Source organism: Cydia fagiglandana, chromosome 13 (assembly GCF_963556715.1).
Source record: "Cydia fagiglandana chromosome 13, ilCydFagi1.1, whole genome shotgun sequence".
NCBI lineage: Eukaryota > Metazoa > Arthropoda > Insecta > Lepidoptera > Tortricidae > Cydia > Cydia fagiglandana.
The window spans coordinates 1,712,111-1,731,467 of NC_085944.1; the positions used below are offsets into that span (position 1 = coordinate 1,712,111).

General features: G+C 43.5%; 1 protein-coding gene across 1 annotated transcript; it reads right to left on the bottom strand.

Moving 5' to 3' along the window:
• Positions 1–586: 586 nt before the first annotated feature.
• Positions 587–18,991, bottom strand: LOC134669952 (rRNA N6-adenosine-methyltransferase ZCCHC4). Its single transcript, XM_063527584.1, has 7 exons — positions 18,621–18,991; positions 14,659–14,897; positions 13,881–14,084; positions 13,311–13,512; positions 1,411–1,616; positions 1,099–1,213; positions 587–775 (listed from the first exon to the last, which is right to left on the bottom strand). The coding sequence occupies exons 1-7, from the start codon at positions 18,915–18,917 to the stop codon at positions 683–685; spliced, it is 1,356 nt and encodes a 451-aa protein (XP_063383654.1). The 5' UTR covers positions 18,918–18,991; the 3' UTR covers positions 587–682.
• Positions 18,992–19,357: the final 366 nt, after the last annotated feature.

Consider the following 19,357-nt stretch of genomic DNA (forward strand, 5'->3'; position numbering starts at 1 on the left):
AAAGTTTCACTATTTAAAATGTTGTCTAGACAGCAGTGGCGGAGCATCCATAGAAGTCGATTCCCATCGGCTTGTCTGATATTCAGGTTCTTGGGCCATTTTCTTTAAACTTATGAGGAAAAGGAAGGGCAACTCGGCTACTGCTTGCCTACGAACAATCTAGACAGGCCGCCACTGCTAGACAGAGGCAAGTATATTGAGAAAATGTGCCGAGAACTGATATGGTTCCCTTATAAGAGTTTAAGATGTCGGTACGCAACACTTATGTGGGACACAGAACTACTAGAATCACATTGGAATCTTTGTGCTATTCATGTAATTGAAGTGGTGTTTTACGTTTTACTAAAATGTATTTTTTCTTTTGCAGTGCATTGTGATACAAACATTTGCAGGAAGGAAGACATCATAGGGTTTAATTAAGCAGGCTTTTTAGATTATTTTTAAAATCTTTAACTTTAAGCAAAAGTAATCTTTTTTTTAAATTTGCACATTAGAATGATCATATTGTGTAAAATAATTTTATCTGATTTTGTACATTTAAATCATGATTCTTGAACAAATAAAACAAATAAATATATTCTGATTATTTATTTAATATCTATACATTCTTGCGGTTAACATGAGGAAATCAAAATTACTGTGTAGTAATTAAGCCTTACAAATGTTGCCTACTGAAATGTCGTCAAGCGTTTTTCCTCTTCTTCTTTTGAGGTCCCTCTTTGAGCAGAGGGCACGCAGATTGCTTATGGCCCTTCTCTTGGCAGTTGTAACAAGACTGAAACAATATATACTACATTTCGTGAAATGCTCTGATATAGAGAGGTATCTATTCGGATTCGGAACGTAGCTATATGATTTTACTGATAGCGCTATAAAGCAGATTATCATTTTCAATTTTTTTTAAACCAATTTACGGGTAAAAGGGGAACAATTACTGTCTTGGGTGAGACTTGAACTCACGGTTTCTTTATTCTAAGCTTAATAGCATCAATCGCAGACGTTTCTGCTTGTTAAAAATTAAAATCATTTTTTTAACCAACCAAGAAGTATCATCAGATCAAAAATAAAATGTTTTTAAATAGAAAAAATATGGAATACCTGTGACGTCACCACTAGACCGCAGACATGTTTTTCGAGGCAGCAGCGTCCGCAAGTCTCGCAGTGAGAGTACGTGGGCTTCACACACCTCTCGCATTTGTTGCAATGTTTATATCTGAGACAGGCAAATGAAAGGTATTGATTAGTTTATAACCAAGCAGTATAATTAAAATAAGGTTTATCATCGTCTAGCACTCGCTTTAAAAAAAAATAGTAAACCTCTGTTTAATCGAATTTAAACTGTTGTGAGACATACTAACATTGAATAATTTTACGGTTTTATTTAATTAAATAAAATATATATTTCCTTACCTCATGCCGTTCTTGCTAGTACATTCCCCGCACTTATTGCAATGGTTGTTGCTAGCCAGCACCCAGTACTTGCATTTGCCGCACAGCTTATAGTTGGAGTCGTTAGACATGTCTATGGTAGCCAGTGGCAGGTTGGTGAAGAAACGGACCGGCGAGCCGAGCTTCTTGCCTTTGTTCTTGAATTTCTTGTGGTTTTCGTATTCGACCTGTAAATTATGATAAATAATCTACTATAATTGGCTTCATGCATAAAGTTTGAATTTCAATCAAATATTATGTGTTCCGTACTCCACATCGGATATCTTCATTGAGAGAGTAACGCGATCGTTGACCAATGATGCCGCTAGCGTCTATGTAGTCGCTCCGCCCCACGCCGTGACGTAGTTCCGCTTCCACTTCCTGCGAACCGTTGCTCGCTTCCCGCCACTCGCCACCGCCATGTCATTGTTTCGTCGACCGTCTTGACCGATGGTCCGCAAATATTTTTTGCGTATATTTTTGCAGCATGGTGCTTTAACATTTCCGATCCAAAGCTCGGTCGATTAAATAGTGAGATATGGCAGAGATCGCCACTATTAGTCTTTTGGCGGTCTCGCGATCGAAGTCATCGAACGGTGCTTTTCGATTCTACCCACTTTTTTCTTGCTAAATTAATTTTCACATTCCATGCTGCTAAAATCGTTACCGTTAACTCGCATTTTCGAGATCGAAGTAGGAAGTGCGTCAGTGGTTTTTGTTAACAAGTGGTAACAAGTCGCTCCGCATCGGAGAGGGAACGTGCGGTCATCGTGCCTGCGGCGGCGGCGGCGGCGCCCGGGCGGCGCGGCGGCGGACGGCCTGCGCGCGCTGCTTTCGGGCGCCGCGCTTCGCTGATAAGGAGGTTTGGATTGTCTCGAACCATCCGGTGAGCCAGTTTAAGATATTCTAATTTTATTGGCGTTCAGAAGTTACTTCGTCACTCGCGGAGGGTTCTCGGGCAGTAGCCTGGGAGTACCTCGTGTTGTTAGTTGCGGCGCGACCGGGGCGCCCCGTCCCCCGGCGCCCGCCCCCGCCCGCGCGCGCCTCGCCGGCGCCGCGTCTTCTGCTGTCGTCCAAGGTGACTCCGAGACACCGCGACGCTGCGGGCCACGGTGGACACCGCTCCTGTTACTGCAGTCGCGGTGCGGACGCCTCCAGTCCGCGGGACTCCGAGAGACGTCACACGCCCGCTCCTGTTGCTGCAGTCGCGGTGCGGACGCCTCCAGTCCGCGGGACTCCGAGAGACGTCACACGCCCGCTCCTGTTGCTGCAGTCGCGGTGCGGACGCCTCCAGTCCGCGGGACTCCGAGAGACGTCACACGCCCGCTCCTGTTGCTGCAGTCGCGGTGCGGACGCCTCCAGTCCGCGGGACTCCGAGAGACGTCACACGCCCGCTCCTGTTGCTGCAGTCGCGGTGTGGACGCCTCCAGTCCGCGGGACTCCGAGAGACGTCACACGCCCGCTCCTGTTGCTGCAGTCGCGGTGCGGACGCCTCCAGTCCGCGGGACTCCGAGAGACGTCACACGCCCGCTCCTGTTGCTGCAGTCGCGGTGCGGACGCCTCCAGTCCGCGGGACTCCGAGAGGCGTCACACGCCCGCTCCTGCCGCTGCAGTCGCTGTGCGGACGCCTCCAGTCCGCGGGACTCCGAGAGACGTCACACGCCGGCTCCTGTTGCTGCAGTCACGGTGCGAACGCCTCCAGTCCGCGGGACTCCACGAGACGTTACACGCCCGCTCCTATTGCTGCAGTTGCGGTGCGGACGCTTCCAGTCCAGCGGGACTCCGAGAGATCCGCGTGGCTCTGCGCGTCATACGCCCGCTCCTGCAGCTGCGGGCGCATCGCGGGTGGATCGCGCCAAGGTGAAGGCGGACCGCTTCTGCGTCCCGACTGCTCGAGCAGAAGGAAGGTAAGTTACGTGTAAGCAGTGGAAAGGCTACGAGTACAGCGACGATCGCCGCGTTGGTTGCCGGCCGTCATGACGTCGCTGGTGACCTACGCGCCGGTGGTGGCCACCACGATGGCACCGCCGAGGGCAACAGCGTCGCCGTGATGATGCGTGCAACTACGAGCCTAGCCATCGGCGCCTCCCGTGCCGGTAACGTCCGTCACGCGCACCGGCGCCTGTCGAGCTGGCCGCCACGACGGCGCCTCTCGCACCTGAGCCTGGCGACGGTGGCCGCCATGATGGCGCCGCCCGCTCGATGACACCGCCTGCCCCCCGAGCTGGCCGCCACGATGGCGCCTCTCGCATTACGCATCGACGCGGCGGCGGCGGCTGCCACAATGGCGCTGCCCGCCACGATGATGCCGCCCGCCACGATGGCACCACCACCTGCGCACTGGCGCCTCTCGAGCTGGCCGCCACGATGGCGCCTCTCGCCTCACAGCAGTGCCTCCCAGACCAGCCAGCCAGACGGCGACCGCCTCATGCACCGGTGCCTCCCGAGCTGGCCGCCACGATGGCGCCTCTCGCCGCACGCACCGGCGCCTCCCGAGCCGGTGGCGGCGGCCGCCACGATGGAGCCGCCCGCCTCACGCGACAACGCCTCTAGAGCGGGCCGCCACTATGGGTCCTCGCCTCACGCACCAGCGCTTCCCGAACCAGTGGCGGCCGCCATGAGCCGCCCGGCCTCAGGCACCGGTGCCCCACCCCCCCCCCGAGCCGGCCGCCACGATGGCGCCCCTAGCTTCACGCACCGGCGCCTCCCGAGCGGCGGCGGTTGCCACAATCACGCCGATGCTGTCCACCGATGCTGCAACTACGACGATGTCGTCCCTTGCTCGCTGGGCGCCACAGTATCAGTTTTGTCCTGTCCACATGGTTCCATTGAGGTACGCAGGCGCCTATAGCTATGGTGCAGGTATAGGTATGGTATGGTACAGCACGAACAGACCGCTAAGCTCTTGGTTTCGGTTAAAGAATCCTCCGGCGACGGCAGACAAGGTCGTAAAGAGCCCCGTCCTAGCGCGGCTCGACTGCCCGGAGTTGAAAGCGGTAAGATATGTCTATACTCAGAGGAAAATACGTCGTGTTCCCGGGCTTCATAAAGGTGCTGATCGACTTCGCTGTGTCGCTTCGAAGCTCCTACGACTTCTCGAGGCCATGGAGTGGTCCAACCGGAGAACAGCTAGCGACAAGGCCCTGTGCGACCGCTCGAAACCGAGGTGAAAGGCATCGAAAAGGTCTGCAGACTTCACATAATTATCTCTACTTGCTCGCGCTCTCCAGCTTAAGTTCCGTCTTACAAAGACGAACTCGTGCGAAAAGCCATAATAAACAAAATGGGACAAATAAACCCGCTGCGCCTGAACAAGCTTGAGTTTCCGGTGCTAAGAGAAAGGGGCCAGGAGGACTCCAGCAGTTTCCATCTGTCTGTATTCGACTTTATCGAAACAGTTTTGTTACGCAAAGCGCCAAAATCGATTTTAGACTTGATTTCATCAGTTCGATTTCCTTAAAAGCATGCTACTAACTCGATGGCCTATACTAACTCGATATAGGGTGTCTCTTCGGATAAAGCGAATTAGACCATCACGCTCCTAGACATCACGTGGGACACGCGGCACAACACACCGATTGAAAGTTTTCTTTTTCGCGACATACAGGCCTGCCTTGCTGCAGAGTTTCTCGCAGAAATGAGACTCAATGCCTTCTGTTCAGTCTCAAATTCGCAAACTTTAGTTCATGGAGGAAGGTGAAGCCTTCGCAGTCCCCAGCAACACGGAGCTGCCGAAAGCCTCGCACCACTTTCTTCCTCATCTTATGCAAGCAGTCCGTTACAATCTCCAATATTGGTAGACAATGTACGAGGTAAGGCCCTTTCAGCGAAGAGTAACCGTTAACGGGCCGCATCTGCAGCGCTGACGACAGAAGTGTAAACATACAACCGCACCGGTACAGTATACATAAAACGACGGCGACACTACATCCCTTCCGTTACTACGGCTGTCGCAAAAAACTGCTGATGCCAGCAGACCGTCTACAGGTCGCGCTGGTTGCTTGCTACTTGCCAGGTCGGTACAACCCCCGAGGGCAACGGTTTATCAAGAAGTCACTGCGCGCCCGAGTGGCAGCTGCGCCCAGCAGCCGCCGAGACTGTCTTCACCTGACAGGCGCCTTGTTGGCCGGCCTCCGCTTTCGAGAGCCCTCGCACTGTGCCACGGTATTTCTTAACAGACTCATTGAACTGCTACCACGACCTTTGACAGCTGCCTGTGAGACTTGGCATGGATGTCTCCACCTCCCAGCCTAGTCTGTGTACTGCGACGGCGTGATAAGGAGTCCTAAAGCAGCTGTGGTAAGCTTGCAATTTACTGGCGGTCCTAGTGAACACAACGTCAGACCGCCCTCCCTTACGAGTCAACGACCTTAAGAATGAGGCGTAGCTCCTGTCAGATAGGACGCTCCAACACCGAGCTGGCGGGATCAGGAGTGACGTCCGCTACTGGCGTGACTGGCGCATGCATATAACATGCCAAGGTCTAACGCTACGTAGCGAACGAAACGCAACTGTCTAATATGGAAGAACCGGATATTCCCGATTCCGGTACTGTGTTTGTATAGAAAACAGTAACGGGAGCCCCTAGATCGTCCCCTTGTCTAGGCTGCATGTACGGCCACAATGTAGAAACGGTCTTTATGGTGCATCAAAAATAAGATAAACTGCCAGGTACCTCTATCCAGTGAAGTAGCGAGCTATCTCAGACGTCTATTTCTATTATCCATGTTAGCTTTCAGAACGATACTCGTTCATAAGCCTCTCACAAGTGCTGTGTATGAACCACTATCGGACACTATGCCTTCTTCCAACGCCATTAATAGCGAGACCAGCGCCTCCCAAAGCACCAGCTTGGGACGCGAGACATCTACTTGCCCTAATTTAAATAGCCCTACAACGTTAGGTACGTTAGAAGAAGTACGATAGAATAGCTGCCGCACTTTTGCTGTTAGCATCAGGCCGCAGGGTCAATGACCTTACTCTACTACACTGTAGCCCGGGCAATTATATAGATAACTTTAACGCTATTATTTTGTGTCCGAAATTCGGCTCTAAACCAGATAACGTGTCTTACCGACTGGACTCTTAGAAGCTCCGGAATAAAGTATAGACCCAGTATAAGTAGGTAGTCTGGGTACGTCACCTTGCGAGAATTACACAAAATGTTAGGGGACACTTCGCTTATTTCTTTCAGCCACAGTCTCATCCAAGCCGGCCTCGCCTACGATTGCTTTTGATCCACGATGTACTTAATAACTAAATTGGCTGGAAAGCTATTCACTTAGCGATATTTTCGCTTATGTTAATTGGGAACATGACTCGCCGAGATTCTGCGGATCGGATGCGATTTCGAATGAGAATTCTCTTAAACCAGTTTAACGTCAGATTCGAACCTGAGATTACAATTTCAATTCTCAATTTCCTGTAATTCACATTATAACGAGTCACTGTGATTTCATGGGTTGCAATATGGTGTATACATATTTATTCGTTCTCTGAGTTCTATGACAGTAGGTGTAGCCCTATCGCTTGCGCGCCCGCTAACTCGCCACCAGGAGATAATAAACAGGTCTCAATGAAGATATCCGATGTGGAGTACGGAACACATAATATAAAAATTTTACCTTCCAATAAAATTATTATTATGTTTCCTATCCACATCGGATATCTGAGTAATGCCTTCCTGGCAGGCTACTAGGCTACTTTTATGCCGACGGTACTTCTCCTCAACAATGACATGGCGGTGGCGAGTGGCGGGAAGCGAGCAACGGTTCGCAGGAAGTGGAAGCGGAACTACGTCACGGCGTGGGGCGGAGCGACTACATAGACGCTAGCGGCATCATTGGTCAACGATCGCGTTACTCTCTCAATGAAGATATCCGATGTGGATAGGAAACATAATAATAATTTTATTGGAAGGTAAAATTTTTATATTTTTTATTCGGATGATTGTTACTATTATATCATGTTACAAATGCATTTCCGTTATTAAATTATCATTTAATTGTTTAAAATAATAAATAAATAGTACAAAAATTTGCCCGCGAAAAGCTAGTGAACGAAACGCAACGCCATTGGTCGAAACGTCACGTGACGTCACTCGTTGAGTTTAGTGTCATATTATTTACGCATTAAGCATGTGACCCCATATTAGATCCAATACACTGCATGTGATATTTCTGAAAACATGAATATTTAGATATCTTTTATTTATCATTTTTATAACCATGAAACTTTGTAAGTATCTGAACGGTTAGTGCTGTCATCTAATATGTCATTGTCATGCGCACGGGATACTCAAAGCGCGCCATTTCAATTTTATCAATGCAAAATATCCTAACAACAAAGCGGTGGAAATTTAAGTGAAATAGAAAATATAAGTATTTATCAAAGAAAACGACGCCACCGAGACGATGACGGACAGCGGGTTTGTCAAAGCGCAATCGGACAATCTACCACACATAGATGCTTTCATGATGTCTGCATATTTTGCCAACAATAAAAATTTCGTTTCCGCTGAGATGAAAGGAAAGAAAGCTGAAAGGTAAATATAATAATATAATTAATTTTACTGTGTGTGTGTAAAGCTCAAAATGATAGCAAATGTATAGTTACCATAATAAATAAATAACCTATATATAAACTGTGTATGTATATTTTGCTTTGAAAACGCAAAGGACGAGTTGGTAACGTTTTATGAGCATGTAGGGTAATTGTGTCAGATACCGTCCAATTATAGGAGATGCCTACTTTGAAATGCTAAAAAAAAATATTTAAGTAGTCTTACTTAAATGTGCTATATTTGTTTGTATTGCTCATATTGTCTATTTTAGGTTAATATTACGTGACCTTAAATAATATTTACGGTTTATTTTATAAAAAATATATTTTGAAAAAGTAGGGTTATTTCAGTTTCCGTCCGCCTGTGAGCTACTTTTCGTCCACGTATGAGTCAGTTTTCGTCCACTGTATGAAAAAGTACTGTAGGGTGCATTATTGCATTGAAAATCAATTATACCTAGCTTTATTTTTTGTTTTTATGTTATATAGATAATTCTTAGTTAGTTACTAGCTTCTGCCCGCGACTTCGACCGCGTAGAATGGTTATTTTCGTGATAAATATTTATATATATTTCCTTCCTCAGTAGACCGACCGAATATAATAAGGATTCATTTATTTTTAAGCTATGTACGTTACTAGTACTGGTTTAGTTTTGTTGTATATAGGGTCATTGCGTTAGTTTTCATCAACTTATCGGAGCTGCCAGAGTAGCTGGACAATAAAATTTATCATGAAATACCCACTTAAATATATGATAGTTATTTGTTTTCTTGTGTTAATTTATGTATAGGAAAAACTAATGCAGATGCATTATTAAGATAAACACCAGTTATAATTATAATACCTACCCACTTTTATTTTATTAATAACAGATATTTAACTTGTTTTTCTTAAATTACTAACAATCTAATACAATCTATTTATCAACTTTAGATAATATTATTTATATTATATTATTATTTGAGAAATTCAGAGTCTGAATATACATGGTCATTCAATAATTAATTTTTTTGTAGGAAAAGATCTCTATGTATGGTCATAGTCGTGAGGGAGTTCATTCTGAATTAATTGCCCATAGAGATTTAGGCACTGAAATTCTTTAGAAAAACAGCTCGTGTCGTGTATGATGGTGCCTTATAAAGAATCTATGATAAATAATATGTAAAATATTAGGCCAAGCGCGCACCACGACTTTTTGTCGCGCGATAATTTAGTCGCAGAAATGTAACGTATGTCATATAAACGGCAGTGCGCGCATATGCGACAAAAAAATCGCAGCGATTTTAAAATTGTGATTTGTCACATTTTTCCGCGACTGCTCGCGACGCGATTGTCACAAAGTGAATTGCAGCATACGGAGTTGTATGGCCCCGCGCGCACTGCGATAATAAAATCGCACCCGGACCTCAGTCGGCATTTCGCTCTCCAAGAGTCAACATATCGGAACCTGCTTCTCCAACGGAGTCACAAGATGAGACGCTAGATGTTGACCGTTTAATTATAGAAATAGAAGGAGATCACCTTTGTGGTATAAATACTCAAAGTCATACAGCGATTGCATATTGTTTCACGAAATCACGACAAGCGACTGGTACGAAATCCATGTCGAGAATGAACAAATCGTCGACTTTTCATCGCAGTGCGCACAGTGAATTTTCTGCGATAAATTACAGCGTGATTCTAAAGCCCCCTCCACATTCGTGCGCGAATCGCGGCGCGAAGCCGCGAACGTGAGTGTGGCGTCGATGTTCGCAGACAGCGAAATCGACTCCACACTCGCGTTCGCGGCTTCGCCCGCGATTCACGCGCATAGTCTGTAGGGGGCTTAAAATCGTGTCGCAAAAATTAAAATCGTGGTACGCGCTTGGCCTTACAGACGCCCGGACCGCGACTTTGCGGTCCGGCGCACGTCCGATCGTGTGTAAGGTGATCCGCCGTATGTATGTCCATTAAAGCCGTGTACCTAACAGACAACCGCACCCATGAGTGAGAGCGAGAAAGAGATGGCTTTTAAGGACGCAGTTTTATAAAGCCACACATTCACACTCCTACCATCCTACAAACAGCTAAACGGTAGGACGGCTCGTAGTCTGCAACCCCCATACACAATCCTACCCAACGAGGCGGACTACGAGGCGGCCTACAAGGTAGGAGTGTGAATGCGGGGCTTAAGTCAGAAGCGCCCTCCAGACTATGCGCGTGAATCGCGGGCGAAGCCGCGAACGCGAGTGTGGAGTCTAGTTCGCTGATATGCGAAATCGACTCCAGACTCGCGTTCGCGGCTTCGCGCCGCGATTCGCGCACGAGTGTGGAGCGGGCTAGAGCGAAAAACAGATACTTATTAAACCAGCATCCACACAGCCTGCTATCAGTTCATGCTGTAGGATATAAAGCGAGGTAGGGAGACAATTATATGTCTCGTTCTTGCAGGACTATTTTGTAACATCGTGTAAATACTGCTTAATAATCATAGACATTTCAATTATATTAAAGCCCGCTCCACATTCGTGCGCGAGTTGCGGTGCGGAGCCACGAATGCGAGTGTGGAGTCGATTTCGCAGATCTGTGATCTCGACTCCACGCTTGCGTTCGCGGCTTCGCGCCGCGATTCGCGCACGAGTGTGGAGCGGGCTTAAGGTTAACTGGTTTGCGAAACAAGCGGTATCCAGACGGGATGATAAAATCGACCTATTTGATCAGGAATGAAATTGGCGTCAATCTCCAATTTAATCACCAATTTTAGATTTATGGTAATATTAGAGCCCTCTAAATTGAAAAAATACCCCAGAACGAAAATACTGGCGTCACAAATTATATAGTATACTTGCATCTCATTTTATCGGTAATATCGGGCATTATCGGCGGTTGAATTCGGCGAGCCAAATTGTCGTTTGCGTCCGCACGTCCTGATTCGATCGGGCAATTTAATCAGATTGGCAAAAAATTGACTAGTCTGGATACGCGTTCTTAAAATTGCTTTATTTTTTTTTAAATATTAAGGAGGGAAAATCGTAGGTATATCACATTTTTTATATTAAGATTCGAGTAATGCTTGATGCTTAAATAATTAATTGCCTATTTAAACTTATTTCCTCGCATATTTGGAGCAAAGCACTATGCTCCGGTGGGAATAGCAATTCGTGGAATCGTCTCATTGTCGGACTCAGTTCAATTCTTTCATTTCGTCGAACAAAATCGAAACTCATCCACGAATTGCTATTTTCGCCCTCTGTAATCATTTAATAATAAATCTCGTCTACACCACTCATAGTACATGGACGGAAACTGAAACAATATTTAAAGCTATTTTTAGTTTTCGACCACGTATTTTAAATATGTTTTTAATCAAGCAACAGTGACAAAATCGTGGACGAAAACTAAAATGTATAATCTTATAAGCAAGAAACATCATTTTAAGAGAAAATATATAGTATTTTATAAGTCTTTTGAAGTAAAACGACCATAACAAATACTCACCTAGCTGTTCCAGTTACCGTCCGTGTGGTCGGAAACTAAATATTTTTCAAAATTAGTATGTCAGTACTCGTCCACTAAATTTATCAAAGATTATTATGAAAAAACTATAAAAAACACTTAACATTGCGTTTATTATACTTTTAAGTTGCAGTATGTGCCAATAACGTAACTTAAACTAGCTAAATTAATTAATAAACTTACCGTGAACATTTGCCGCCAATACTTTTTTTTTCTTGCAAAATGACGTTTTCAGGCTCTGGGTGCAATGCCGCCACTTACATAATTTTTATTTAAGCCGCTATTTGTCAAATAACACTTTTATTTTGGTAAAAATATTGCTTAGACATTATGGATTGCAACAAATCCAAACATGTGTGAGAAGGCTCGTTTCTATTCAAATTTTCCGCAATTCTTTGTAGCAACTCCGCCAAGTGGACGGAAACAGGCACTGGACGGCAAACAGACACAATTACCCTATGTATCAACATTGTTGTAATTTTACAACAATGAAAAGTAGTTTTGGGGTTTAGTTTTCCTCTTTTCATAAGTTTACACCATCGTTTGCGTACTTTCGCATCTCTTGGCACGTCAAAAAATGTTTTCTCGGGTGCATTCATGGTAGTGCTTCTACACATTGGTACTAAACAATACCTATTAGAAGTATAAAATGTTTTTTTAGGTTCTTCCATGTTTATTAACAACAATACAACGAATAAACACAGAAAGAGCGGAGTTGCTTGCATAATTTTCATAGAACAGTAAATAATAACAAACGTCAGTTAGTTCACGAGTCCAACGCGTGACGTCATCGCGTCATCAAGAATTCGCGCCAAAAATTATGAGCGTTTCAACCGCTCAAAATTTTTCAACATTTTAAATATTTTTTAATAAAATAATGGGAATCTTTATAAAAGAATTTTTATATTTTCCGGTGTTCAAACGATGTAAATAATGATTTGAAAAATTAAAATAAAATCACGCATGGGGCTAATTTACAGTTTTGCTACATGTTACTGCTATTTAGGGTTCCGTAGCCAAAGGGTAAAAACGGGACCCTATTACTAAGACTGCTGTCGTCTGTGCAGGCCGTATCTCAAGAAACGTGATAGCTAGACAGTTTTTGAAATTTTCACATATGATGTATTTCTGTTGCCGCTATAACAACAAATACTAAAATAAATATTTAAGTGGGGCTCCCATACAACAAACGTGATCTTTTTGCGTATTGGTTCGAAACCCTTCGTGCGCGTTTTTGAGTGCTTTTATATCCCAAAAGCGAAATCGAAAATGACTGTTTGATTGGCCAACAAAATTTATCTATAACAGAAAATTTAGCTATGAAATTGGCAACTTTTATTTTGGTGCTTAGGATATTTAAAAAAAAATGCTCAGCCATGCTTCTTAGGGATCATCCATTAATTACGTCACACGAATTTCTAGGTTTCTTGACCCCTCCCCCCCTCCTTGTCACACTTGGTCACATTTTGGAAATCCCTCCCCACCTCGTGTGACGTCACATTTTGTTTTCAACGAAATCGGCAATACAAACTCGCCTTTATTTTTTTAATAAAATATTTTTTTTGGTGCAAGAAATATTAATAGTAATTTTATAACACAAAACTAATTAGGAACGAAAATTACCTACTTCCAAAACCTCATTATTTAAATGTACAGTGAATAAAAAAAATATAAATTAATTTTCGGTTACTGATAAATAGTGATGAAGTTAAAATGACGTCACAATGTTTTTGACTCCTCCCTCCCCCATGTCACAACATGTCACATTTTCTTGACCCCCTCCCAGCCCCTAAACGTGTGACGTAATTAATGGTTGACCCCTTACCTGAAAATCATGCATTTTCATTTCCGGCATAATGTTCCTTATATACGGCTCCGAGAAATACGGGAAGGCCCACATCACTGGCAGGGTAGCCTCTCTATCACATAATTTATTGTATGTGGCTGACAGCTCTTTCAGTGTGTGCGTGAGGGGTTCAACGCGACCGCCGAATGGGGGGTCCATTACTATGCATAGGCCGCCATCTCTGTAACAAGAATGCACCAGTATTAAAGAATGTTTTTTGCGTGGAATAGTGTCTGCCAAGTTTCGAAGTTTAATTAAAACTTACTTGGAATTCTTAAAGAACTTCTTAAGCACTTTCTCGTCCTCATTCCCGTTGAAGAGATAGTTGTTGAACATGTTGTGCCAGAGGTACTTGTTGGGGGCGTGGCAGAGTCTCTGCCAAGTCTCGTAGCCTAGTTAAAACTTACTTGGAATTCTTAAAGAACTTCTTAAGCACTTTCTCGTCCTCATTCCCGTTGAAGAGATAGTTGTTGAACATGTTGTGCCAGAGGTACTTGTTGGGGGCATGGAAGAGTCTCTGCCGAGTGTCGTAGCCTAGTTAAAACTTACTTGGAATTCTTAAAGAACTTCTTAAGCACTTTCTCGTCCTCATTGCCGTTGAAGAGATAGTTGTTGAACATGTTGTACCAGAGGTACTTGTTGGGAGCGTGGAAGAGTCTCTGCCGAGTGTCGTAGTCGAGCAGAAGCGAGTTGAAGTCCGGGTGCGCTTGGGCTGCCTCGTGGATGGAGGGGGTGCCGATGCAGAGGATGTTTCTGGAATTCATGGACATTCATTAGTGTTCTTGATTTTATGAACTATAGTTCGTTTTTTTAGCATTAAAAAGAACTTGCAAGATGGTAAGCGATCTTGACATGTCTTTTAATTGAAAAACGCTTTTAAAAATCAAAAACTATTACTTATGAAAGCAGAAGAATATAAATGATCGTATTAGATTCATAATTGTTACATATTTGCCGTAACGTATTTTTAAAATGTGTTTTTCAATTAAAAGACACATCAAGATTGTTTACCTTATTTCTAATGCTAAAAAAAACGAACTATAGGTTCTTCCCACTATCCCTATTCTATGTCCTTCCCCGGGCGTCAAGCTATCTCCATACCATATAGCTTCAGCGGTTTAAGGAGGTAACAACAGACAGAGAGACAGTTACTTTCGCATTTATAATATTAGTAGGGCTAATAATTATAGTTGAAATCGAATGGCAAAGAATTAATGACTAGAATTTTGCGTTACAAAATATTCTATACATTAATATCGGCTACAAACTTACAAGGTAACAGACAGATTTACTTACGCATTTATAATATTAACAGGGATTAACTCACTTGATATTATTATTCCTCAATATCCCCAGCACACAGCTAACCGATTTCTTCGTAAATATATACTGCGCTTCCACCGTATCATTCTCAAGAGCCGGCAGCCAACTCGAAGGATTCTGCAGTTGCTCGTCAGTTAGCGGGGTTATAACTCGATGGTTCGAGTGCTTCTTGTTTTGAGACAGTAGGTAGAGCTCTTTGCAGGTGTCGCAGTATGCTCTGTCTGAAGGATGGCGGGATTTTACCTGCAATTAAAGCGATATTTTTATCTAGGTCGCAATTTTATTACGTTCGCATAATATTTCAGTTTATTGTTATCTGCAGCAAATTCACGTCTAGAACATGCTAGATTGGTGGAATGATGAGGGATGTATCTGGGAGCCTAGCCAAGGTGCCAATCATTTGCGCAATAGCGACCGAAATACGAATGTCTCTGTCGCACATAGTTCGCCGTTTCGTTCGTTACATTTCGCCCTCTGATCATCAGTGGAGTGAAGACTCTGTGGTCAAATGTTTTATTGTTAATATTATGCCCGCAGGGCAGCTTGTGGCGAGCTGTTGAGGAGTAACGACCCCACGGGCCTGAATGCTTCCGAGAGTCGGTCGGGGTCTCCGTCTCCGGCGGTGTGTCTTCTTCGGTCGTCGTCCAAGGGGACCCGCAGGACACTCAGCTCCTGGCTCGCCTTCATTGGCCGTCCAGAGAGGAGTCGCTAGAGCTATATGCTTCAGGGGTGGAAGTGAAACATGCATAAGACGCGAGTTGGCACAGTGGTTGTTTAACAGCCAATGGGTAGAAAGCGGCGCACACCTCTCGACACCCCTAAGCCGCTCACACCGATGTTGCTCCTGGTCGTCTTAGCGACGGCAGCAGGCGTAGCTCACTCCGCGATTTCGTCGCTTTGCTACAGGTAGCTAAAAGTACATCCGTTCCACACCAATTTTGGTGGCTAGCCATAAGCCGCGCGTGGCGCTGTCGCCACCTAGCAGCCATATCTGTCCTGATCGTAACAGACGCGTTTTTATTTACTCTCTAGTACTAGTACTATTATTTATTCTGTGACGGCAGTTTCAGGGGCCCATCTAGTGGGCGGCAAGTCACCGCCTGCCTCGATAACTTGCGTGCGTTCTACATGACATTGAAGTTCTCCAAGGGGCCTCTACGTGTTGGATCTATATCCCCACGCAAGCCTATTAAAACACCGGGATTTATAGGCCCGTGAAATCCAAAATATAGGTACAATCAAGGGGTGTAGCTGGTCTTCTGGGGGAAGACGAGGATGAGGCAAACGAGTCGCCTGATGGTAATAAGCCAATTACCGTCGCCCATGGACACCTGCACCAAATGGGTTTCAAATGCATTGCCAGCCTTTAAGATGGGAGTACACTCTTTTCTGAAGGTTTCATGGTTGTATCGGTCCGGAAAGGTAAGAAGAAAGGTAATAGAAATTGTAAACAGTTTGAGGTGTAGATACCAAATAGTATTTTATTGTACTTCTGTTACAAGTGTACAGAGATTGGACTCAACACACTTATCAAATGTCAGTGAGAGTTGAGGTGTAAGACCAAAGACAGCGATCTGACCTGGAAAATCAGACTTTGCCTGACAGGTAATTCATTATTTTGTTATTTTCAAGTGATTAAAATAAAATAAAACCTCATACAATAATAATTTATTTATATATTTTTTTTAAAGGAACATATGAGTACTCATGTATAACTCGACGCGAATATACCTATACATCTTTAGTAGCTATTTCCATTTGCATGCACTCGGTTCCATACCATTTTGATTGGTCTTGTTTCATCTTTTCAAGACTATCCATTTGAAAGAAAGACTCCAAATTGGTACAAAATAATGCTTCATCAAGAATTACATTGGTTTCTTCTAAAAATACGAGTCTCAGCTTCCATACACTATATCCCTTCCCAAAACACTGAATTAAGCTTTCACGCTTTTTACTCACTATTATTCACAACGGGACTTTATCGCGTAAAATTGAGTTTTAAATTTACCTCCGACGTTTCGAAGTCGGCGTTGTCCCTGTAGTCTCGGAGAAGACTGTCTAAACACTATTTCCCATACGGGCATTTTTTTGGCTTAGGGGGGGCGCGGGTGGTTGAAGGAGGTTCAGTTACGAAGTCCACAAATTTTGAAAAGACACGTTTAAAATTCTTCTTAGGATCATCTGGATATTTCTTGTGTCCCTTAATACATCCTCCTTCACAATGGCAACCAAATATATTACATGACCCCTTTCCACAAAAGGTGCCTTTAGGTGGGCGGCCATTATTGCAAACTGCAACCGTGCATGGGGCAGCGATAACTGGACTGAGTGGAGTATCATAAGCGAATACCGTTTCCATATAAGCCGAAGGAATTAATGTATTGCACAGTCCGTGTTTCGGTATAAATTGAACAGTGGTAGTTCTACAGCACTCACTTTTGACATGTTTTAAAAAAAATATTGGAGAAAAAATTACATAACAAAGAAATATAAACTTCATTTTTCGTTAAACACAACTCTGGTAGGGCTCTTCAAGTGCTCAAGTGGCAATTGTAGTTTACTGAGGCTTTTTAAATGATATAATCTAAAACAACAATGACATAATAATTCTCAACAATGGCTGATTGTTCATTTTAGGGTTAGAAATTAGGTAAACAAATATTTGCCTACCTGTTATTCAATTTGTTCAATAAAGTGAATGGTGAATCATAACAATGAGCTTGGATCACCTGCATTGATTGATGCCTATCAATAAATATGTATAATCGTAAGAAAACACTTTGGTGTAGTGCATTTTGTGTATAATTATTGTTAGAATAGGAAATGTTGTATATTTAGCCTTGAAAATAAATTTCCTTTAAAAAAATACTTTGTCACCAGAGACTGGTAAATATTCAACATGAACAAACTCAATACAACACTGTGATCCTAGTGTACCTTTTAACTATTTTACAATTTTAATAAAATAAAAATATCTTTATTTCAGATTATTTAAAATTCCATACAATATTGACAGTACCATATCATTACAGCATTTTAGGTATGTAAAATCTAATATTTTAAACTTGCGCGTTTTGATGTAAAATCTGTCTACTGTTATTTATGGCTTCTGAATGTAAAATCTGATTTATATGCACAAAAGTACAATTAAAACACAATAAAAGCATTTTACACATATTCTTATTTAATACTTTAACAAGCAAGACTGAATAAAATCCTCGATTAAGGCCTCATCGCCAATTTCTAGTCCAAAAAATTCTGTACAAGACAAAAATACATAAAGATGATTTGATTTGAGTGGTCTTTTTAGGGTTCCGTACCCAAAGGGTAAAATGGGACCCTATTACTAGGACTCCACTATCCGGCCGTCCGTCCGTCTGTCATCAGGCTGTATCTCACAAACCGTGATAGCTAGACTACAAATACTAAAAAGTACGGAACCCTCGGTGGGCGAGTCCGACTCGCACTTGTCCGGTTTTTTTTTTTTGGTGTAAGGGTTAATGGTGCTATCTAGTTTAAACATTTTCTAATGTCATCCTGTGTCATCCTTTAAATTTACTCTTGTGTCTGTAAGTAACTGTGATCAGTGAAGTTCAATTGTTCATTATCAAATTATAAACAGCATAATGGTGGCAGTTTTCATTGCCACCAATATTCTCGCACATGCAAGGCACTTAGCTTACTTAAGAGTTAGGGGCCAGTAAGGCGAAATTATAAGGAACGATGGTAGACAAAAAATGAGATGGAAACACGAGTTCAGTCAGGCAGTTGGCTGGAGCCTCGTGGAGACGACAGGCTCTGGATGTCCAGAGCGTCCATGTGGACGCGTGGAGGCATATGGGAGAGGCCTATGCCAAGGGTAACCAGACAAAACGTTTGCGGAGAAAGGCAAGCAGTATGTAAGGCGAAATTATACATTAAAATTTATTATCAAAGAAAACTAGTTAAGAAATTAAAACTAACCTCATTTAAGTTACTCCAAGCCGCCGCTTTATCAATCTTAGGAATCAAGTTGTAATATTTCTCATTACGCTTTCGGACGCCTTCCTTCTTCCACTCGTCTTCCTCAATGTGCACCGTACACTCCTTCTTGTCTCTGCATGACGCGCACGCGAAATATCGGCCCTTCTCAGACGAAAACAACAGTGTGGGACCGTGTAGACACATTGGATGGTTTGTAACATCTTCTACGATGACTTCCACTGGTGCGTGTATTTGCGGCTCAGTAGCCTTTGGGTTAAACTTTCGTTTTTTCGTCATTTTAATTAATTTAGAGCAAAATAACAATAGTTAACACGAGATTGTGAACTTTCCAAATTAATCTTGTGATTTGGTTCAGAAATTTTCATGAAATTTTAGAATGTCAGATATGTCAAACACGACCACATGGCATAAAGATACTATTTGAGCTACTGGGCGAAACGTTCTTATTTCTGTCTCTACTAAAGCGGGCATTACATTATACAATTTGCAGAGCGCTAATTAAGTGTTGCTCGGCGAGATAAAAAAGAGCTTGTTCATTACACTACACTAGCTAGCGACGCTAGTTAGTGTCTTATTTTCATTTCAGCAGTGATCATCGTTCGAATCGAACGTCGCGTTTCGGTCGAAGATCGCGTTTCAGTCGAATTCTTTGTACATTTCGAGAAGCACTTTGTTACCATAATTTCTAATGTCTTTGTATTTGTAATCTTTATGTT